This window comes from Pomacea canaliculata, linkage group LG7 (assembly GCF_003073045.1).
Source record: "Pomacea canaliculata isolate SZHN2017 linkage group LG7, ASM307304v1, whole genome shotgun sequence".
Taxonomy (NCBI): domain Eukaryota; kingdom Metazoa; phylum Mollusca; class Gastropoda; order Architaenioglossa; family Ampullariidae; genus Pomacea; species Pomacea canaliculata.
The window spans coordinates 2,062,095-2,086,850 of record NC_037596.1 but is presented as its reverse complement, the minus strand read 5'-3'; the positions used below and the strand labels follow the sequence as shown (position 1 = coordinate 2,086,850).

Genomic DNA, 24,756 nt, shown 5'->3' with positions numbered 1-24,756 from the left:
CGGCAGTCACCTTCGTTCGTCAGGACATGAAGTTCCTTTCTTACAATTTTGGTGCTTGGATGTTTATGCTTTTCTGTTAGGGTGTGTGCTGTTGACACTGATGATATCAGTATGTTTGGTCTCCGTTGTATTCAACTGCTGTCGCTCGAAATCAAAGGCAAAATCAGAATAAATGGGTGTGAACACGATTAAAAAAAAATCAAAATTTATCAGAAGACTTTGATGGTTTGCTACACTTACATAATTGAGTAGACACGGGCAAAAGAGTTTGCTCCAGTTTTGCAGTTAGCCTTAAGTGATCAGATTACAAATTATTTGTTCTCCAATAATCACCAATAATTCTTTTTGGAATATGTTTTTTTTTATTATCATGACTGAAGTACATTTATATTACTCCTTACATTTTATGTTTTTGTTAGTTTTATTAACCTTTAAACAGCTACAAACACATGCTATTTAGCCAATATTTTTTGTGTTTGTACTCGTAATATTTTTTCCTTTTTTAAACCTATACAAATTAAAAACGTAAATAACAAAAAAGTATGCTAGTATAATAATAAAATATCCTTGCAAAGATATTTAAAAATAATTCATGGTTCGTTAAATTTATAGAATCGAGTATTTCTTCATTAATTTCCGTTTGGAATGTGGTGTGAGTTGGTTATTTTTTTTATCTTTTTTATCACACTGGCAAAAAAATCCAACCAAATTTCAAACTACCAAAATTGTAAATAATTTCATCTTAGCGAATATCTACGCAGAATTTATTTTAAAGTATGCTTAAAATTGGTTTGCCATGTATTCATCCATATTTTTTGTTAAATTTTTACTTAACACTCGCAAACTAACTTTCACCCCATAAATCCTTGAATGTATAGGGGTTGTTTTTTTTTTCGTGACTAAAATATTCTTTCTGTGGCTCTTTATAAAAAGTGTCGTTTGTAGGTATATTCTTCTGTTTCTTTTATATTTGTCTTAATTATTATAATATTTAAAGGGATACCACAACATGATGTTGGCAAATTATTCTAAACATTTTTACATAATGCGCAGATATGTGTTTATATTGTTTTTACAAGAGAAAAAAATGTAAACAAACTCAGTACCTTCCATCAGCACTAGTTTATGTACATATTTGTTTATGATCAAGTTTACATTTGATTTATGTAAAGCTCTTTGAGCAAAAAGTTTTTGCAAAGAACCATATACATTATTATTATTATTATTATTATTATTATTATTATTATTATTATTATTATTATTATTATATTATTATTATTATTATTATTATTATTATTATTATTATTATATTATTATTATTATTATTATTAGTAGTAGTAGTAGTAGTAGTAGTAGTAGTAGTAGTAGTAGTAGTAGTAGTAGTAGTAGTAAAAACATTAACATATTGTAATTGCAGGTGGAATTTGTATATTATCCTATGACTATTTTCATCACGAACATGTAGTGTTTGAAGAAGAATCTAATGTATAAATAATATTAAAAGTGTTTTTGTACAACACCTTTGTTCTTCATTGGTTTCTTTAGAAAATAATGAAAACAACAACTCAGTAAATATTGCCTAATAATACGTGTTAAATGGTTGTTTGATGAGGTTGTTATGCCTCTGATCAAGAGCTAATAAGAATTATAAATGTAACGTGTTTGCTATATACGTTCACTGCTCGAGTTGTTGGACATCACCAGTGCAATTATTGCTAGGAGAGGTGAGGTGGGAAGTGAGTGTGAATGTAGAAGTTGTATGGGGTGTGTGATGTGATTGTTTTGTTTACTTTACTACTTATGAACACTAACAACAAAGAACAGGTTTTCAAGTGTTTTAAACATAAATAATATAAAATAATTTTCTGTTTCATATATTTTAGTAGCTTTTATGGTAGACTGCATACAAGCTCATTTTGTTTTTTTCATCTGATTTTGGACATGCTGCATACAGATCAAATATTGTAACGGCTGGATGCATTATGTTACTCCTTATGATATTGGAAAAATACCAAATATTGCAACAGATGGCTTTATTGTATGAATCTTCACGACAATCGATAATCACAAGTAAAGAACACACGAGAAACACATATTGGGTGTGTAGCGAATTGTCGAAAATAACCCTGCGCTTAGAACAGACTACCTTGTCTTTTATATTCAGAATATTTGAAAGTATAGTCGTCATCTCCAACAACTAGCACACCTAAACGGAATTTGTGAGCCCTACTATTACAGTTTTTGTAAATTGAAGAGTACACTCAATGTTCCTTTCACATTAAGCATCTAGAAAGACTCAAAGTGTGTATAAAACATCTTTAAACACACCAAACATCCACAAACAGTTATACAGAAATACAGCACACACAAAAACAAAAACAAAAACAAAAAAAAAAAACAACAGAACGTCACACAAACATGCAACGCTGCATCGAAATGGAGACGGTACTGAGGTCCATTCATAGCGAACTAAATTTCTCAGCCTGGCGTTGAATTCTTCAAAACGTATGACTAAAAGTAGACACAAAGTAATTACAGTGCCTAAAATTAAGTTTCAAACTAATCACTAAATAGATGACAGAAAACAGATGGTTTTCAAACCACACTGATAATAATGATTCAAGAGCAAGTCATCTGATGAAAACGACATCATCCGGCCAGGTTTTGTAAGAAACTGGATCCAGAGCTTCACTCTTGTTGGTATCAGAATAAGGCAGCATCCCTCTCCTTGACATGAATCGGATGATGGGAGGCCCGCTGTCCCCTCGGTGAAAGCTCCACTCCATCAAAACGGAATAAACGTCGATCTTCTCAAAGAACTCGCTGGCCGACCACAGCGCCCTCTCCTCAAAGCCCTCGATGTCCATTTTAACGACAGCACGGCGGGACCTGACGTAGGGGATGAGGTCGTTCATGTTGATGGAGTTAACGTTATCGTCGTCACTGCTATTTTGGTTGACCCAGCTATCTTGTTTCACCTTCGAGCCCCCCATGTTACTGCGGTCGATCTCCATGCTGACGACTTCTCTGACGTCAGAGATAGCGTTGTTGAGAACGGTCACACGTGACGTCACACCCGCTAGGTGCAGGGAGGTCACCATCAGCTGCAGAGTCTCTCGCAAGGCATCGACAGCCAGCACCTCGTAGCCCGCCATCGCTGCCGTCAGGGTGAAGACCCCGATGTTTGACCCCAGGTCCACAAACGTCACGTTGGTGTTGATTTCGTTCACATCGCTTTCTTGTGCATAACGAAGGGCCAGCGTGATGTCACGGATAAGTTTGGATTGAAAGCCTTGCCATTTCTTGATCATTGCTGAAATGTAGTCCACGTCAGGGTCGTAGGTGCAGATTTGGGAAAGTTTCCCGTCAAACAAGCGGAACGGTAGAAGATGTGAGCAGTTGTAGTTGTCTGCCCTGTAGATTCTCACACCTGTCCCCGTCTCAGTCTCCATGGCAACATGCCGACCCGTCGAATCGGAATCTTTAAGGTCACAACATTTGAAATGAGAAACTGATCGGTACAAGGCTATGATCGCAGCGACACAGACGAAAGCGATGACTAGTCTGACGAATCTCTTGTTTCTCATGATCTTCAATGGGTGTGGCATTGGGTCGCTAAGTAACTGCTCAATGACCTGAAAACAACGGCAAAGGGGTGTAATCCAGTATTGAAGGAGACAGTCTACCATGTTTTCTTCAGCACTGATTCCCTGACACACAGTGTCATTAGAAAAAAAATCTTTCTTATCTAAACGAAAACAACAAAGAGAGAATCAGCTAAGAGAAATTATCCGAAAATAGCCCTTGAAAGACTATTGTCACGTGTATTCAAATTAGTTAGCACTTTCGCAATCTTTCCATATTAATAAATGTGACAGAGTGTTTATGACTTTATTTCACGATTAAAATTTATAAGAATTTAACACAACGAAAATTGTTTAAGCTCATTCACTCAAGTGTTCATATCTAAAAAGCTCTTAAAGTAATATTTTTATATTCCACCTGCATTCACAAAATATTGTTTTTGTATATCAGGACTTTTGAGGTATATCAGAAGATGTATATCAGGACATTTGAAGAACTTTTATAAAGCTGGACAGTTTTATTCCCTCTTCTACTTTCGCTCTCGTATTTTCGCCATAATAATGGAAAAGGCGTTGATGACAATTTTGCATAGAAACTAGGCGTTTATGGTGTCAACGGTAAGAGAATAAAATAACAGCAAGAACATGAGAACATGACAAAGAAATTTCAAATACCTGAGTTGGATCTGATTTGTGAAGACGTGACCAACGTTTGGAATCTTACTGAAATGATGTTGATCCTTGAACACGTGACCTGGTAACAGCTGTCAGTGTGTGTGCACCCAAGTGTACTCTTACACACACACACACGCACAACGACGGCATCAGAGTGGGAATGAATGTTAATCGACTGCAAAAAAACAAAAAACAAAACAAATGTCGTCTGCTGTCAGAACAAGATTAAACAAACGTCTGTTGCCACACTAAACACATTTCTTTATTATTTAACACGGTCACCAATTAGAGACTTTACAGAAGCACACTTGACTATTTAATTATGTAGTAATTAGTGGGATATTTGAAGTTGTTTACCCGAAACCAACTTCTGAATGTCCCGCTGCATCGTAGAGACACTAGGTCTGAGCACTGAATCGAATGTTTGTCCATCGAAAAAAAGATTGAGAGACGCCCCGGCATAGGGATACATACTTCTTATTCCCTTTTTTCGTTCTTTCAGGTCTTTCTTTTATAACTAACATGCCCATTTCCTGCATTGTGGGCAGAAGTTTCGCGGCCGGATGCTGATTTTTTTTTCCTAAATGTCCCAGTGAAGGGAAAAACTTCGGAAGCCTTCGGGAAGCGTGACGTCAGCGACCTTGGCCGACTGTGCTCAGAGAAACCCTCCACTTCAATCTTTGGATGCTATGAAAAAGCTATGAAACTTGCTCTGGGGCTAATTCAACAACTGTTAAACAGTATGAAGGGCTGCATTAAATTAATTGCGACAGTCAAAACAACTCAAACCCTAAAACTGATGAGAGGTAAAGGTAAAATAAATGAGAGCTCAACAACGCAACACACACAATGTTTAACTACAAGTAGGTTAGATTAGAGGTCATTGGTAGCTGTTCTCTGTGGCCTAGTGGTTAGGAACATCGTGTCAGAATTGATAGGTGTTGTGCTCAAATCTTGGAGTTGGGCTTAATTTTTTTGTTTTGTTTTGTGTTGGGATGTTTTTGTTCTCTAATATGATCAATTTTCTATCAAGCCTTTCATGAAAACCTATTGATAGGTGCCAAGTGAAACCATATATATATAAACAATTCTATGTCAACCATTTCATGAAGACCCACTACTTTATACACAGCATTGGCCAATTGCTTCACTAACTGTTTTGAAGATAGAAATCGCATCGGCAAATATGCATGTTATACTTTAATCACCCTTTTCTTATCTGGGAAAACTCTAACGTGGAAAACACGCGAACGAAACCAACATTTCCTCAGCATCTACGATGGCATCAGCAAAATTGGATCAGAGAGATTGCGATCGTGGCTTGGCTACTACGTCAGCTGTTATTGGTAATCACGCCTGCAACGAGCAACAACTTAAGTGTGTACGTGCGTTAGGAACACGCGGGGCCTGGGGCCGACCATCCGCGCTTGGCCGGAGTTAACTTATGTATATACAGTAAGATAGGCTTGATCAACGCATGAATTTAGTGTTTTAATTGTTCGTAACCTTTCGCACCGTTTGTGACAGTAGCGGTTTTTTCTTAAAGCGAAATAATGACGATAACTTAATAAACTGCTTGTTATTATTGTCGGGCTTAACGTGAAGACATGGGTTCAAACATTTGCTTAATTAGAACTTAAAAGTGTTGTCTGAGCAACAATTTTTTTGTCACAACTGGTTTAACACAGCTAGCAATAAGTCATAAAGATAAGGTGACCAGACGTTTCGGGAGCTTGTTTTCAGTTTTTTAACATCAGCATAGCTTAATTTGCTAAAAAATTATTATATCAAGCACAACAGAGTTACAAATCGGCAGTCTGTAGCATTCTAAAACAGAGAAAGTAATACGATAAAAAATAATAACAGACTGACATGTCTGATGGAGTCGTTTATATACGATGATGATGATGATGCACATGCACACCATGATGATGATGATGATGAGTTATAATGCGCAAGGATCCTTTCAAAAGAATGCTCATTGCGTAAAATAAAAAAAATAAACAAATAATAATATTAGATGTTTACATGTCGCTATTCCCAAGTCGGCTCAACGCGCATTACCAATCCGACAAGCATGTATAACACACACACACATTGAAATGCACACATGCAGTCCCCGCCCCCCTATCCACACACACATACACGCACGCAACTATAATAGAGAAAAGTGTGGGTTGCTGGGATTTGAAGCCGTCATGAGGGCAGTGTCAGCACATGAGGCAGCTGCATACGTCGGTTCTCAAGCCAGTTGAATGTCTAAAGGACTGGACTGCCATGGAAACTTCTAGAGTCCGGCATGCACACACAGATCACTGGCAGAGGCGTCGCCTCAACACCAAGGCCGTGTACAACAGTTCACAAGACATCAGAAGGTTTTAGTCCACGCTGCTGATACACGTTGATCCTGAATCCAAAATGTAACGAAGCGGTTCAAGATGGCAAACTGTCAAATGTGCAAGTGATGGAAGTGGAGAAAATATTTGTGTACAGATAGCTAGTCCACAAAGTCATGTGACGAATGGCACAAGAAACCGTACGTTGCTCCAGATAGGATTTGACCTGGCGCTTTATGAATTGCCGAGAACTGGTGGAAGCTTCCTCAGAATAGAATTTCACAGAATATAGAATACTACAGTGTTTTTGTTTTGTTTCTTTCTTTTTTTTAAGAGCACCAAATCAACAATCACAACTATAATCGCAAATGGTAGATGGAGGCCAGTTCCCAGATGTTATAGCGCACATCTACACAGTAGGAATCTTTTCACCGACGAATGGCGAGAAGAAGCCGTTATGAAGACGCTGGCTTTCGACGGGACAACAGAAGGCCGTGGCTGAACCAATAAGTCCGCAGACAAGCAGATCAAATTGAATAGTATGACGAAAAAGCATGTAACAAATAATATGAACGAAACTCACAACAGGTAAACAGACAACAACAAATGCTGAGAGCTCTAGTCCTCTCGAACTAGTTAGGCGAAGGGACATCACTCTCTTGCAAATAGGGCATGGATAGCACATGACTATACTACTAAAGGATTTTTTAAAATATTTTTTGTGCTTAAAATGTAAAAAATAGGCTCACTGATATAAAAAGGAAATTGTGATCGTATGGTTGTAATAAGCCTAAATCAAATGAAAGATGATTGCAGAACTAAATTGATTTTAAACAATTCTACTCTGCACAGTTTCAAATGCTAAGCTATACTAAGGCGTCTTTTTCATCCGATACTATTTGCGACTTGGACTCTCTTGTGGTAAACACATTGCAGAACCTAAAAATGAGAAGATTAAGACCCAGCAAAGTGGAGATTCTTATGACCTTTATCAAGATAGTCGCTGGCTTTCGGAAGGCAACACCCATTAGTACTTGACAACTAGAGAAGACCTAAAGACTTGAACACAGATGAAGTAGAGTGGGGGGTTTTCCGGAATAAATTCGTAGTGAGTGTGGGTGTCGGCGGGTTTGCTTTTTTAAACCGTTGTTTTGTATTTTTTTTAAATGCTAAAACCACCAGCAACAGTTTCAAACTGTGTTATAGAAAGAAAAAAGAACTGAGTTCCTCTTGTTGTCTTGTTTTTGTTGTCGGCCACATAAAAGTGTGCTGCAGTAAATAAGCTTTATAATAGCGAATAACTGCTACATCTTGTATGACACACGATACTAATGTGTTAAATGGACTCTTTATCCGAAAAGTCAGCATTGTATTCATCCTTTTAATCTTCATCATCATTAGCGTCATCTCGTGGTGTTTTCGTGGTTGAGCTCTTGGTGTTGTACTTGCTTTCTTCGTTGTTGAGAGTAGAATCATATTATTATTATGAATAGTGTTTCTATGTCTGATTCACAGATAAGCCCATGATGCATCATGGGATAGACGCAGAAAAGTAATTACAAAAAGTATTACAAACTGAAGGACAGTGATCAGCCTGGGATCAAGGAAGAAGTGCTAAAGGGACACAAGTCGAGAGATTAAGGTTGATTCTACCTCTGTGTCTTAGGCCCGTCTGCTGGTGTTGAAAGTATCACGAGTTTGACATTTTCAGAGAACGCTTACATCGCAGCAGGCTGTGATCAAATTATCTTCACATTTGCTATCAGCATGTTGGATCTTTGACCTTTTACAATTTTTAACCATGACGATAATAACGAAGATGATGATGACGACAATGTTGGTTGTGGTGGTAATGAGAGACTTTCATCTACTCTCATGTTTGATAATTAATGTCGACACTCATCCCTCTTTTGCAGTCGGAAATAAGGAACACACTCACATGAGTGATGGAAGTCTGATTACACGATTCAAAGTTTACATTTTGTTGGACAGCTTTGAGCCGGATCTCACAAACTTCAGTAACACTGTGACTTAATTATCGTTGGTTTACTCTCCGGACACATTAGTTTTATCTCAACTATTTGGCTGTTTTCACTTTTGTGTTTTACAGAAATGCTTAAGTTGTTATCGATGTGGCACTATACACTAAATGAGCTCACAACAATGGAGGGGATTACATTTATTATATTTCATGTACGAACCCCGGATGCTGTTTTACACCAGCTTGTGAAGTCATTAGCGTCCATCTATCCATCCACACTCGAACTCAACTCGAATATTTTTTTGACTAAAGGCCATTTCAGCCGTTGTCCCTTTTACAGGGTGAGCATTAAAAAAAGACTTCTTTATCCATACACTTCTCATCTACCACTAATAACAAGCATTACTTTTATTGCATTACCTTCTTGTTATAAGACATGAGAGAGCATTCCAGTAGGTAGGACGGGTCTTCCTGCTCTCGTCTTTTATTCACACATACGGAATTTTCATTAGTCCCTATGAGTTTTGACCAGGATGTGGGTGCTATGGGTCACACAAACACACACAAGCAAACATAACGGATAAGAACATGTAGTTATTTACTTGTGGCTACAGTAATATTAGAATGAAAAGTGCAAAGGACGCGTAAAAAAATGTGAATTGGAGAAACACGTCTAACCGGAGAGTCAAGGAGGGGGATAATTCTGATGTATAGGCGTAGAGAATGAACGGACATGATAGAATTGACCGGTATACATAGAACAAAAAAAAAAAAGTAGAGGGGGAGGGAAGTAGAGAAACAATGAATTGAAGGAAGGAAGAAATGCGTAGACACAGAACATGGTATGGTGATAGGGGATACCTAATAGAAAATGGAGGGAAGTAAGATTTATAAACAGTGAAGCTACAACTCTTGCTTGCTAATGTGTTTATTAACACAGTTCTTCATCATCATCATCATCATCATCATCATCATCATCATCATCATCATCATCATCATCATCATCATCATCAATTACGTTGATACCTGCCATTATGCAACTGAATTGCCCTCTAGGGATTAATAAAGTATTATCTTATCTTATCTTATCTTATCTTATTATCGATGAGAGGCAGTAACGGTGTAGTCTCTCATTGGTCTGTTCAGTCTCTGTCGACCTCGACCTCTCCCACCCTTCACATATCGATGAAGAACCGCCTTTGATTTTGGTGCTTGTGATTGTAGACACGTCAACAGTTTTAAGACTTTAAATGCGAGAAAATTTTTCGTCTTATTTGTTACCATCTGACAGGTCATGCTATTGGGATTGTCGTACTTTTCAACATGGGTTTACTTTGGCTTTTACTCTTCTTTGATTGTATACATATTTTTCCTTCTGATGGGATTTTACCTTTTTTGATAGGCGCGTGTGAGTAATCTGACCAAGTGATTGAACTGGTCCTTAAGCAGACAGCTTTTTCAGTAGCACAGATCAATCAGTTACTAATATTTTCAGGCTTTCGATCTGATTGCTGGTCAAATGAAGGAAGGAAGAAAGAAAGAAGAAGGAAAGAATGTAGAAGAAAAGAGAAGAAGAAGGGACGAGAGGACAAAAGGAAGGAAAGGAAGAATGGAATAAAAAAAAGGAAGAAAAAAGAAGGAAGAAAGAAGATAGAAATTAGAAAAAAGAAGAATAAAGGAAGAAGGAAAAAAGAAAGAGGAAAGAAAATAGTAAAACTCAGTAGAGAGAGCAAGATATCCCAGGTTGTCAACCTGTCGATATTCATGCAGATCATCAATCCATTGAAGGGATTCTCAAGGCGTGTGATAAGGCTCTGTCGACGGTCAAACGTTTCAAAACTATATTTAGTTACAATGACAGAGTACGAGAGCAATACAGGAGAAATAAAGGATTCGTTTCTCACTTAATTACCACTTATTAGCACTATTTCGGTTGCCGATTTTTATAAAAATCGAAAAAAAAATCCAGTGAAATCAACCCTTGTGTCCTTCCGCCGAGTAGCCGCGATAGCTTCCCGAGATAGTCAAGCAGACAAACCTGCGCGTGACGTCAGAGACTTACAGGAAGTGTCTGAGGTCATTGTGACGTCAGTCAGAGACGTACAGGAAGTGTCTGTGATCATTGCGAGGGTTTAAATTCGTTATCGGTGGTGTTTCGTGATTTAATTTAGTTTTTGAAATTAAACTTTTCAAAGGACAGTTTTAAAAATTATAGAAAAAAGTCTGTTTCACTTAGTTATCAGTCTTGGTCTATGTCATAAGGTCACGTGAGGGATAACGAGATTTCGTCTAATTAAAGGAAAGAATCCTATGTAATTTCTCTTATTAATTACAACATGCTTCAAAATCTTCAACTTTTTCCATATGAACAGACGCGAAAATAGACGAGATTAAAGTGAATCGTACTCTTTACGAGATTCAAAGCAGTTTTATTTTGCCTTTACACTCCCTTTAAGTTTAATTTCCCAGTAGTATGTTAACAATTTACAGAAATTCTGACCTCCTGACCCTCGGCTGCTGACGATGACATATCTGATGTATTACCTATCAGGTAACACCGCTGAAGGTTCATTAATAGTATTGTCAGTCTTTTTAGGCTAAAGTAAACTGTGTTTTGCTCTCACTGTTTTGCTTTTTTCGTGTGTATGCATGATTTGTTTCTGCTACACGTTATTGTGATTTTAATACATATATATATATAAGGACATACGCGTGTACGAGCAGTATGACGATGCGTGATTCTTGTCTTAGTTTGTAATCTTGTGCGACTCTCTTGTTGTGTCCGTGTGTAGTTAGTTGTAGCTTCAGGATGTAATCTTGCTTCTGATTGGCTGTCTGGCCGCAAGAGACTGAATGTCGCAAGGACATGGAAGGGAAGCACGTACGAAACAAAAATAAAGTGCTATACTGTATCTGGTTTTCCTCTTTTTTGAAGTAAAAAACACAAAGGATTGGCTGTGGAATGGCGAAAGAGAGAGAACAGTATGTGTTAGCGCGCATAAAAAAGTTTGTTTAGAGAAAAGAGTAAGATTTTAGGCTTGTTTGTTATTTACTTTTGACATAATATAGTTTTACAAACTTTTAATTAACAGCTACAATAAAATGTATAATGTACAAACAGATTAAATCGTTACGCTAAGGTCGCTGGTGTAATTCGCGTTGTTTATTTCCTTGGACTGTATTCTTCTTATACAAATCTTAAAAGTTGGTATCGAAAAACCCAAGAAAATTTAGAGTCCAAGAACGTCAACGTTTGCCAAAAGTTTATTGCACCTTTATATGATTAACTTCAACATTTCGAGGTATTAGTGCAGGGGAGACAATCACCCGTAGGAGAGACCTTTACAGATGTTGTCACCATGCCCGAGTCCGCTGAAAAGTAAAACAACAGGGTAGCAGTGTTGTGTATCTGCAGTTTCCTGTATAATGTTAAAAAAGTCAAATTAATTTACATGTTAAAGGAGAATAATGAAAGGTAACAATCCTTGTAAAAGTGACAGGCTTCTTCACCTTCTTACAAAATGAATGATTTTTTTTCTTGCAAGGCTTTCTATTTGTGTGTATTGGTGCGATGATAGATACAAGTCAAGAAAGAACAGTTTTTTTCTCGGAAGAATAAACACTATCCACATTGTAGGAATACCAGTCATGTGATCTTTATATGGCACAAGAGGAGTTTTACACGTTGTGGTAACTTTGTCTTAAAGTTTTGCTACACCTTTTTTTGATAGTGGTCTTTTTGTGTGTAGTATGTAAATTCTAGTGGTCGTGAAAACATGTAAGGAGATTATGTGGAATGATTAGATAGGGTGCTGTGGTATTGAAATATGGGTGGCCTGTTCTGTTATGTGAGGTTTAGTTTGAATCTCATTAACAGCTTGACTTTTTGTATTGTAAAATATGAAACATTTTCTTTCATAATAATACTATTACTAATAAAAATAAAAATAATAATACCATCTCCTTTATCGTCTAGACCAACTGTACATTCCAGTGGGCGAGAGAAAAATTGCAGGCTATCATTATAGACAAAGGGTCACACTAGACAGATGAATAATTCCAAACACTGTCCTGATAAGCATAGGAGCTTCTGCCGAACCTCTGATGCCGAACAACAAGACTCGGGTGGCAAGGCGTCAGTGACTTGGACAGGTATGTCAGGAACATCCTGAAGACAATAATAGCACATTGTGAGGATCGTGTAATTAATGCGAGCTTAAGATGGCAGACCGTCCTACCCCGCCAACTAGTGTCTATAAGAAGAGTGTACCATGATCTGCGTTTGTTTTCAGAAAACAAAACTAGAGACATTGTTTTGTGCCTTTAAGCTTGTCCACATTGTGGTTAAAGAATCTTATTACGAGAAATAAACAATAACCAAACTCATACAGCGTACATGCAGAGATAATCTTTCCAGACCGTCATACATGAATACCAGTCTTTGACGAGTTTCTGTAAAAACCTGAAATGGATTGTGGAGCTGCTAGCAATATTTTAGGTCGTTTATTTAAAGAGAAAAATTTGCTATTCATTTCCTGAATAAATGGGTAAATAGGAATACTTTGCAACAGATGTCCTTAGGGACTAGTTTATTAAAGTTATTTCGGAATGTAGGAAAAGGAACATTTAGTAACTGTCTATCTGTTAATATGTAATTGCTGCTGGCAATACAAAGCCAATTTTTTCGATTTTGTATAGTCTGATCAGATTGTCAGACTTCAGGAGATTTCCATCAGGATGCCAAATGTCATGACTGTAAGCTCTGGCATACCAGACTGACATTATGTTGCTCACAGTTGAACACCATCGGTTTTTCTGCTTGTCGGTGAGATATTTGGAAGAGATGGTGTGCTGAAACAGGGTACTGTTATCAATTTCTGCACTCTAATTGATACATAAATTGCAAAATAAAGGTGTTCTATTAATTAATTTGTCGATTCTGATCTTTTAAATAGAGCCACAGTTGTTGCCACTTAACTGTGCATCATTTCAATAAAAATTATGCATCAAACGTTTTACATAATATTTCCCATTTCTATTCCTGTACGAAAATCTACTTTGAAACACCTACAAAATACTAATTACAAATCTTTTTCCTAGGAAACACACACACACACACACACTGTCGTAAAGACACACGTTCTAACCTGCGTGTCAGATAAAATTACATTTATTTGATACTGCCATACACATTCATATCTGCAAACAAGTTAAAATATCATGTAAAAAGGAGTATAAGAGACTGTATAAGGATCAAGAAAGAATTTAAAAAAACTAAAATATGTCAGTTTTATAAAGTCTCTTTGAAGGTGTAATTTTTAAACACTTACCTGTTACTGGTCTTTCTTCTGGTGGATGGTAAAATGGCGTTGGTCACATCAATAGAGAAATAATGAAAAACGGAAAGTCGCACTGCTGGCGGCAACAAAACGCAAAACATTTGGCAACTGTTGTGTACATGTGTCATGATCAAAGTGTTACACACTTACTTCTTTGTGTAGACAGAGGAAAACGTGTTTGTAATGCTATTATGCAACTCATTTAAAAATACTTTTGCATTAGCTTCTGGACAATGAGGGTAAATGTCAACCTTGAACACCGAGGGTGATGTGGTTAGATGTGGTCAGTGGAAGTCTGTCGTCATCATCAACGGTGCGAGTGACGACGGTACAGGTGTAGACACCGCTGTGTGTCACGTGGTCTGCCGCTAGGATCCGTAACTCCCCAGTCGTGCTGTTCACTCTTCCTGACCACGTGATGGACGCGGGGGGAGGGTTGCTGTCAGCCTCACACCACAGGGTCACGTTGTGTCCAGGGTTTAACTCAGAAAGACTTGACAAGGGCTGTTGTTCCCCGGTGTTGTTAGTCCATGTTATTGTAATCAACGGCTTATCTGTAAATTAAAACAAGGATATTAGTAGCTGCTTACATCGTAATTAGCAACTTGTAATGTGAAATAGTAGGATGTTCAAATACAGTGCATAGCCCAGCAATAGGAGAATAATTACGCCCTGTCGGTAAGAAGACAACACTTGAGGTGCCATCAGAGGCTACTCACAGTAAACGTTTAACACAAAAAGTCCACTCTGTAGGCGTTCACCAGGACCAGAGGCACCGTCAGGATTAGAGGTTTCACAAAATACTTTACGCCCATTGTACTCTCTCGTCAGATTATCGTAGAACAGACGATTTCCTCGAGAAGGACCATCACCTTTGCCTGACCATGTGTATTCAACTACCGGAATGTACTTTCGTGGTTTTACACACATTAGAATTCCCTTTGTTCCTTCCATAAAAGGGTACTTTTCGGTCTCCGAAACTATATAAAGTCTGTCATCTGTGACAAATAATACACAATCCACAAACATAAAATTTCCATTCTTAAATACTTAATTATTCTTAAATAATTCAAAATCATTTAACAGGTAATGGTGTCGTGTCAAAAGAAAAAGATCAATAATGTTCCATTTGATAACGATTAACCGCAAGAGTAAATAATTAATTAAACAAGAAACCAGTTATTTATTGTAAATATACATATTTACCATTAAAAATGGACTGAAAGTTCCTAAAAATAACACTAAATTATATAAGAAGATTGACAAACACAAAACCAGACATACAATACCCTTCAATTCAAAACAAACACACACAGGATATAGGCGGCAAACGTATAGGGCAGGGATGCACAACCTACTGCCCGTGAAACTTCTGCCCACAGTGCAAGAAATCGGCATGTTAGTAATAAAAGAAGACCTTAAAAAAACGAAAAAAAAAGGAAGATGAAGTATTTATCCCCACGTAGGGGCGTCTCTCAATCTGTTTTTCGATGGACGAACATTTCGATTCAGTGCTCGGACTTGGTGTCTCTACGATGAGGCCGGACATTCAGAAGTTGCTTTTGGGTAAACAACTTCAAATATCCCACTAATTACTACATAAGTACACAAAAATAATTAGGTTGAAATGTGTCATAAGTTTAAGGGAGATAGAAACTATGAAATGTAATCGTGTATGAATTAATAATATGGAGGGGTAAAATAAATTGTAAAGTAAGTTGACACATACTAAACGTTAACTAGGGTAACACAATTTTACCTTTGCTGCAAACCACGCCAACGTCATCAGAATAACAATGCTCCATACTTTTATTCCAGCCACACTCAAAAAGACTGGTTTCGTTACCATCACAAAAAAACCCAGCTTCCAGTAAAGGTATTTTGTTTCCTCCAAACACCGAGCCGTCTACCAGTGCTGCACCATTTCTAGTTGGGAAAGGTTATATTAACACAACTGTCTATGGGTATTGCATAAAATGTTTAAAAATGTACATAAAATTAATAGAAAAAGGTTTTTTAGCAATAGCTAAATTGAATTTATTATTATTATTATCATTATCATTATCATTATTATAACAACAACAATAATAAATCATTAAGTACTAGGAGGATAAAGAAAATACAGTTCAGACACGTTTTCGTTGCATTCTGCAATGCAAAGGCATTTTTTTAAAATAGATACAAGAAATATAAAGTATTGGAATGTCATTGACCATTTGACTGTGATCCAACTACCATGATAATGTGTCTTTACTCCTGTGTGTGTTAAATGTCTGTATGAGTATGTATGCCTGCCCTTGTGAGCAAAAGAAAAAATTCTGTCTTGGGTCTTCTCGACAGACAATAAAGTCTGATTTGATTTGATTGATATTAAAAGTATATGCTACCCTCTATGATATGTCCCAGCCTGCAAAACTAGTGGGCCTGTAGTGGGCCTCACTTGTGTATGTAGTGGGGCCCACTATTACCCCGCTACTTTTGCAGGCTGTGATATTTAAGATATATACATAATAAGATAATAATTATAAAGTCACTAATGTTAAAAGTATATGTTACACTCTATGGTATATTTAGTATTGTTGGTACCGACTTAATAGGTTGTTTCAAAAGGAAAATAAGTTATCTCACGAGGTTAAATTGAGTTGTCTGCAGATGACTGCGGCAGTTTTTTCATTGTTTATACACACTGTACTAAATTGTTTACTTCCAATCTCCACTTCTACAAGCCCCATGTTACTGCCTGTACGGCGAGGTCCTGTCAGTCGCAGACCTGTAACAATCAGGTGAAAGGTCATCACGTGCATGTCGTCTGCTGCGTAGATGTTTGCTGGTCACAAACTCTAACAACAAGAGTTTAAATACTTCTAGGTTGTTCTTCTCATCGCTTCTCGTAAAGCTATTCACTATTAGGCACATGATCTTGTCAGAAAAGTGTAAAACATAATTTAATTCAGCTTAAGGCAATGTTTTACTTTTGTGTTTACATTACTTCTCATAGGATGTAATGAGTTTACGTTTTAGTATATTAAAAGATTTATTTGTCTCCTAAAAAAAACTTAGTCTTCATACATGTGCAATCGGCGGACTTGTATAATAAGCTATTTGCAATTATCGTTGAAAAAATTTCTGTGACACATCGTAACAAAAAGTCGTGTTATGAGAATGTAATTCTGTTCTTTAAAACCGATATTTAAAGGCATTTTTTTAGTAAGCGCTAATTAATTGTCCTAAATGATGACATCTATATTTACTTTTATATATTCAGCTGAAGCTTTGGAAGACCTGCTTGACGTAGAAAGAAAAATAAAAGGATATTTTACATTTGCTTGATACCTTGCTAATATTTTGAAAAAAATGTGTTCTTAAGTTCTTAAGAGCGAGTACAAAAGCTACCCTTACATTAATACGTTTCATCCTGTTGTGACAAACACTGTATAAATATTAATGTATGTTCATTATTAACAATACTACAGTTGTAACCATCCCTATTAGTTTTTCAGTCATATTTTAGCACCCTTAAGGTCAACAAGAAACACAAAGTTCTTCTTACAAACCGCCAGTTGTTTATGCTCCATCAACTCGATCATCTATTTACCATTGTGTAAACAGCGAGACCATTCAAGAATCTTCAGCAAACAATTTCAACTTATTATCCGTTCTTCAAAGTGGAAAAAAATTACTTTCCCCCACCCCTCCCCGAAAGCTTCCTCTCTCTTCTTCCCTTTCCCCTGACCTTTTGTGTGCAAATGCACGATTAATTTTTGTTTAAAGGTGTGTTATATTATCTGGGTATTCGCATGTTTAGCAATTACTCATTCTCATTACCTACAATCTAAATCTTATGTACTTTAGCTCTAGTTACTGTAAATATATGCATACTTTCAGAGAAAAGATACCACAATGAAGACATAGAAGACATTTCTCTTTGAGAAATTAAAAGTTTTGTTTACTTACTAAAGCTTTTGAACTCATAAATGATACCGACATCCACGCAGCTGCTTTTGTTAAGTTGTCCTATATCGCATTGTTGAAGATCTGTTTCCATTCCTTGACAATTTATATACCCGAATTGAAATCGTGAGCCATCGTTAAATAGAAGAGACTTCACAGCTGCTTGTCCAGTGCTGTTAACAGACAGATAATATACACACATTTATATACAACCTCACCGCATGCAGGTTGAAGATTTAAGATGCACTAGGGTCCTAGCGGTGCGAAGTGTTATAATCTCTACTAATCGTGTGGCCACTATTTGCTTATACCTCCCCTTAACCACTAAGAAATCAGTCTCTCCCCAGCAAAAAAAGTACAGTGGTACAAGAGCCCTTGACCAGAATCAACCCAGCTACAACGGTACAATCATTTACAAATAAATATTAAATTAAAAGTGTATTACTTTCTTGGCTGTATAAGCTGTTAAATGGTCTTTTAGTGTTTGATTATTATTGTTAGCTATATCTAGTCAGCCATGTCATCGTAAAGGCTAATTTAGACACACGCATACCACTCTTACACAACTCAATTGTCATCTGTTTCCTCTTCCAAGGGCTACAACCCCTTAAATAAATAAACAACAGTTAATCAATCACGCTCATACTTAGATATAAATTCTTTCTTTAAATTCATCTGTTAATAATGTCCACCTCTTTCTTGTTCTCTTAGGTGCTAAGGTTTTTGTCTAAAGTATGTACATATGCGGTTTTTGTGTATGCATGCTTGACATCTTGCTGTTGGATGGTCCGGTGTTAAAACAATGGTTAACTGACCTGTTGAGTCCCAGCATCCTTAAAGCGACTTCTACTTCGCTCTGTTCAAATCCACCCTGACACACTGTAGTCCATTCTCCGTTGACCGATATTTCTAGACGTCCTGCCTCAGACGTCCCGCCATGTAACCGGGCTGTCATTGGTGTGGCTGTCACAACACAGATGTGGTTATTTTGTTAAATAGTGTCTTTTTGTTGTCTTTTGCGATTGACTGCATTAGACACACCATGTGTATACAGTATTCCAATCCTAGCTTTGTTTAAATTAGGGGGGTGGAAGATTAAGCCGATCTCAACAACTACTGGTACAGTTAACGACAAGCAATACAAAATACCATTACAATCCTCCATTGAGTTCCCACTCATAGTTGAGGCAACCTTAGCAAGGCCAAAGGACATGACAGGTGAGGTAGTGGGCATTATGTGCAACATCCACGACATGCGCCATTGCATATGTTGACGTGGACTGTCCATACGCGAAAGGCAAACTAAAAGCTGCATGTTACATGTCCTCACTTCGACCAGTCATATTAAGTTATAATATTGTTTACACACAAAATTACACACAAAAACCTGATACGCCAACACAGGCGTAGACCGCGACTAACCCTATAAAGTATAAACCATCCCTGTAAATTACAGTTCAATAAGGTAAGGATTGGGGGATGGGAGAGGTTAGTTTCTAGATTATAGACAAACTGTGTATACAGTGAATTGGGTTTTAATCTTCTATTAGTATGCCCTGCATGTAGGTATAGGTGTAGGTGTATTGATTGATGTTATGTGTGACGTTTAAATTAATCATTAACTATAATGTTCCTCTAAAAATTTGCCACGTGATTTAAAGTGCATGTAAATGTGTGCATGATCAGGGTGACTGCGTTTTTTTTATCACTTGTTGGTGCTTCCAACGAAAAAAAAGCAACTAATTTTCTGTCGTCAACAGCAATCGAGACTAAATATTGCATTGTGTCCTGTTGACGATATTCTCCTTTATCAAAATTTGTAAATGTAAGATATAAAAACTCCTTGTGTCATTTAAATTCTCTTCTGTAGATGATACTAAAATAGAATCTGTTTATTATTATTTTATTATTATTGCCCTTCGCACCTCCTGGTGCATAGGCCATCGACGACAGTTTTAGTAGCAAGGATTTGTTTTTACGGGGTGGGGGTGTCCCACGTCCAACCCTCCTCCCTTTTCAGCCGGTCTTGGGACTGTCCTTGGCGGAGAGCAGCCAGCCTTGTTTGGCTTACCTGTTATTTACTGTTTTCTGTCTGTTTATAATAATAAACAGAAAAAATGATGATGATGATGATATTAATAATAATGCGTATTACCCACTTTAGAACTCACTTGCTTTCTACACTAATTTGTACAAAAACTAAATTGAAAGTAATAAAGCGATTAACAACAAGGTAATAAAATTTTTAATTAAACCAAAAAAGTACTGGGGTAACGGTAAATGTTTAATTATTACTGGTCTACATACTGATGTTGCACATGACGCCGACATCCTGCCAATGTTCACAGTCGTGTCTGTAGAGTCCCGAGTGTTCACACTGCACCAGGCTGGTTTCGTGCCCCACACACCGCAGGTAACTGAACAGAATAGGACCAGAGCCTGCTCCGTACTTAGCTGACCCCACGGCTACTGCTGTTGTGCTGTCCGACATCAGAAACGAGAACAAAAGGATATAGACATTGAAAACATACAGACTTTAATTATATTAATGAAGACTAACGTGTGTAAATACATAAGCACACTTGCACACACTTATACCCCCACATGAAAACAAGCAATTTCCGGAGGAGCTGATCGTGACTGGCGGCCGGAATATTAATTATTAAGAAAGTAAAGTGTTCAAAATATACTATTTAGCCTTAAAATACTGCATGGATAAGAAATATAGGACTACAGTTTTATTATGCTGGTTTTCAAAACACTGGATATTGACTAAATGTGACAGACATTAGTAAACTATGCCAACAAATAATCTGCATCTGTTTCTTCTATAACTCGGTGGGTAGATTCAGGTTCCAAGCGAAGGAGAGTTGAAAAGTTTAAACTTAAAGGAACTAACATGATGGCACCAGCAGGAGTGGAGCCTGTAGGTTAATTTGACTAAAGATGAACAACTCTGTCTCCGCTCGAATTCACAGAATGAAAGCTCAATTTGTCTCGATTCGGTGGGTCGTGCTGCATGGTTGTTCTTATTTGTAAGGTGATTTGCATTGTTGTTTAAAAAATGAAAGAAAAAGGGTTAAGTCAAAATCAGAAATTTATTGAGAGTGTATTATGAAGTTTTGTGTAAATTGTTTAGTGCGAACTCAATTCATAAGATATAATTAACATCTTGTGGAAAAAGGGTTAAATGCGTATTTTATACACCTGAAGAAAAGCCTTTATTGAAAAGTAACACACGAGTTACAAGTTTAATCAGGAGAGTATTTTGCAAACTTCCGTAGGTTGCATAAGTGAATACTGGGATCATGCGACCCTTTCACCAAACTTATTGTAATTACAAGGCCTGACCAACTAACTGATTTCTGGCTCTGACACCGCTCGTGTCCCTTTGCCAACTACATTGAGAGCACATCACCTGTAAATACATTGTTGTGAAGTCTACTACACGATGGAAGAAATCATTTCGATGCAAAGTGATGTGGCAGTGGTGTAGGAACCAAAGGTACAGCCACCTATTCCCACCTAAAATGTTCAGCGTTGTTTTGTCGTTCACTGTCAGCATAGAGCTTACCCTAACACTCTTAAATTCTTGCATTTTCCTACTTGCACGGTTAGTACTCAACAACTCCAACACCCGTAATCTCTTTGACTAATCCCTTTCAAAGCTACTTCTTGTAAAACTAAAAAAAAAACTGCTACAGATTTCTGCTTGAAGTTGTGTGCACGTGAGGTCCATACAAAGGTGAAGGGTAGTACTACAAATCATAAAATGTCAGTCCGAGCTGTCATAAAGTATCTGCAAAAGAAAGGAATGACACCCAAGAGAATCCACGAGGACACGGTACAGACACTTGCTGTGGACTCCCTATCGTATGCAACTGTGAAGAAGTGGATTGCGAATAACGAGTGGGGGATCGTTGAATGTTCCTCGTAAGTTGGAGGCAGACCGGGGACACATTTTACCAGTTCAGCGACGAACAGGAGGAACACTGGGGTCCTTCCGAGCCTAACGGAAACCACGCTGACCTTTGACTTGATTGAAAGGTGTTTCATTATCTTCACGTGTTCTTCACAGTGCAGCACCGAGTGTCGTGTTGGTGTTAGTGTCGTGTCTTTTGTGCCAAAGGAACTAATTGTGTATTACGGTATCAGGGGGGAGCCCAAGCGTTCCAGTGAACTTTAAATCATGAAAGGACTAAAGTTGAAAGTGAGAGTTCAATAAGCTTATTGCATTCTCATTGTTAAAATGAGCACAATATCAGACTTGAAATACTTTTTTTTATTAAAAAAAGTTGTGATCATAATGCATGTGTATGCTTTTTTGCATGAACAATGAAATTTCCAAAAAAACAACAACATTGATTTGTAGCGTCTAATTGATATTCATCTGCGGTGTATCCTGAATGAAAGATTACAATTATAGAAGCAATTTCACTAAAGTTAAAACTAGAACCTCAACTTATAAAGGTCGCAGTAATCCTAGAAATGTTTCTTTGTAACTGTGATTTAAGAAATAAACATTAGTGTTGTACCATAATATGCTCAGATTGTTAGAGACAATATCTAGCTATTATAGGAAAGATTTTTAAGTACGTGCTCTTCTCGTCTACCTACTGGTGTACAGTCTAGTCCCGTTCTCCTCCTGTTGCTACTTTAAAAAGAATTCTTAGGAAAGGATTTTTTTTAGGCAGGGATTAACTTCAAAAATCTTGTACTTTCGTATATTCCCTAACTTATAATAGGGATACATTTCTCCTATTAAACAAAAGTGTTTCTCTGGAGGAAAAAAAGAGATAATAGCTTTTAAATCGAAATGCGTAACAATACATACCTGTTAAATCCCAGCATCCTGCAGGCTACCAAGGCCTCCTCCGTTCCAAACTTAAAGCCACATACAGTGTTCCAAGTTCCATCGTACAATATCTCTAGACGTCCTGCGTCTGCTGTGCCACCAACTACACGAGCTGTCATCTGCTGAGCTGAAATTGAATGAATTAATAATACAGTGAATAAATACAATACCCTAAAGTATTTATTATTATACAGAGAACATTTAACACGCTACACCACATGCATGTGGCCGCTTTTCCATTCGGCACAAATTTTGTTTATAGTCCTTTATTTAAAAAAAATTAAAACAATCAAATTTAAATAAGTCTCAAAAAACAAATTAAATAATCAAGTCGTTATATTATTGACATTAACACCTGGGAGTGAATTCTTTTAGATAGGGTAAACAGAAGGCAGTTTGCTGATATTCAAACACTGTAAGGCCAAGACATTATTTAGCCTTTGGAAACAAATCTGAATCCGTCCTATGCCAAATATATAAATAAAGTAGTAAGTTATTTACATTTTATTTATTGTTAAAAGTTTGTGCGAGTTCTGTTAGTTGTCAAAATGCGAAATGAAATCAGTTATGTTTACAACAGATGACTAATAAGAGCCTGTAACAAAAACATTTTTCCACAAAGCGTTTAAACCAGGGGAGATCATTCACCTCATGTTCACGTTCATGTTATTTCAAACATTTATTATCTCTCTCAGATACACAACAAAAAAAACAAAAACAAAAAAAAAAAACAAAAAAAAAACGAATAAAACTATACCTACATATTACAAAAAGCAATATTTTGCAACAAAGAAACATAAAAACAAACATATGCACATAGATTAACATACATTTTAAGAATAGATAGATTCATATTCAAACAAACCATACAATGTCAAATTTTACACAACAGAAACAATGTGTGTAATCTTTTCACGTCTCGCACAAATCAATCAATCATCACAAAAAGTACCTTGAGTCCCATATCAAGAAATATGTAGCTTTAGGTAAACATAAAGTCATTTATATATATATATAGAAAGAGTCAGTATTTAGTCTAGTTCACAAGTTTTAAATATGGTAACCAGTGTTTAGCAAACTTTTCTTCCCATATTTCTAAACACGCATTACATTTTGCAATTGTTTATCTGTGTTTCAATATTTGTATAAAAGGTTCTGACTGAGGGATGACTTTTTTTAAAGTCTACAAAAATATGCTTTTGCGAGCAGTTATAATAAATCAAGTACACCATCTGTCTCAAAGTTATTACTGCATCCAAGCAGAACCAAGTGTTCACTGATAGTTATCTTTGGAGCATTTTGCACATTTGTCTAATATACAATTTTGTAAGTTTTTCCAAAATTCATCAACATATTTCCATTTCAAAATATATGATAGAAATTTTCTTTTTCATCTCTCCAAGGGCAACAGACCTTATCATCTTCTATTCCCTTGTGAAATAATATTACTTTTTCTCCCCAGAGTTCTCTGTTGCAATCTGATTTCAAGCCATTTAATATCTTTTTAATATTAACTGATTAAATTGTTACCAAATTAAATAAAATAATGGAGTAGCCGTAAATGTTTAATTATATATACTGGTCTACATACTGAAGTTGCACATGACGCCGACATCCTGCCAATGTTCACAGTCGTGTCTGTAGAGTCCCCAGTGTCTACACTGCGCCAGGCTGGTTTCGTTCCCCACACACCGCAGGTCACTGAACAGAATAGGACCAGAGCCTGCTCCGTACTTGGCTGACCCCACGGCTACTGCTGTTGTACTGTCCAACATCAGAAACGAGAACAAGAGGATAGAGACTTTAAAAACACAGACTTTTAAAATGAAGATTAACGTGTGTAATTACATATGCATACACACACACACATACTCAAGCCCGCACGTGCAAACGGTCACGTTGTGGTAGAGCTGATCGTGATGTGTGGACGGGATGTTAATTTCAAGAAAGTAAAGTGTTCAATACATACTCGTCATAAAGTGACAGACATGCGAGTAAACTATGCAAACAATTAATATGCATCTGTATCTTCTTT

General features: G+C 36.9%; 2 protein-coding genes across 4 annotated transcripts; both read right to left on the bottom strand.

The window, feature by feature from the left end:
- Positions 1-2,531: 2,531 nt before the first annotated feature.
- LOC112568416 lies at positions 2,532-3,608 on the bottom strand. The gene has a single exon (XM_025245716.1). It carries the CDS (start codon positions 3,606-3,608, stop codon positions 2,631-2,633), a length of 978 nt encoding a protein of 325 aa, XP_025101501.1. The 3' UTR covers positions 2,532-2,630.
- Positions 3,609-4,388: 780 nt separating this feature from the next.
- Positions 4,389-24,489, bottom strand: LOC112567636 (scavenger receptor cysteine-rich type 1 protein M130-like). 3 transcript variants are annotated; one of them, XR_003099851.1, is made up of 11 exons: positions 24,313-24,489; positions 22,701-22,848; positions 20,174-20,346; positions 18,682-18,829; positions 17,870-18,039; positions 16,544-16,685; positions 15,675-15,841; positions 14,635-14,913; positions 13,348-14,469; positions 12,534-12,744; positions 11,806-11,948 (listed from the first exon to the last, which is right to left on the bottom strand). XR_003099851.1 is itself a non-coding variant. In XM_025244337.1 (10 exons), exons 1-10 carry the CDS (start codon positions 24,323-24,325, stop codon positions 4,427-4,429), a joined length of 1,551 nt encoding a protein of 516 aa, XP_025100122.1. In that variant the 5' UTR covers positions 24,326-24,489; the 3' UTR covers positions 4,389-4,426. The 3 variants fall into 3 exon arrangements, 1 of the variants encoding a protein (XP_025100122.1); XR_003099852.1 differs by having other exon boundaries at positions 11,809-11,948; positions 12,676-12,744; XM_025244337.1 differs by lacking the exons at positions 11,806-11,948; positions 12,534-12,744 and adding an exon at positions 4,389-4,434 and having other exon boundaries at positions 14,167-14,469.
- Between the last annotated feature and the right edge of the window lie 267 nt (positions 24,490-24,756).

Coding starts and splice junctions, on each gene's coding strand:
- LOC112568416 (XM_025245716.1), bottom strand. CDS start 3,608: ATGCCACACCCATTGAAGATCATGAGAAACAAGAGATTCGTCAGACTA.
- LOC112567636 (XM_025244337.1), bottom strand. Junction 18,830..20,173: donor CGGCGTCATGTGCAACATCA/GTATGTAGACCA, acceptor GTGTTGTGACAG/CCACACCAATGACAGCCCGG. Junction 16,686..17,869: donor TTATGAGTTCAAAAGCTTTA/GTAAGTAAACAA, acceptor TGATTGTTACAG/GTCTGCGACTGACAGGACCT.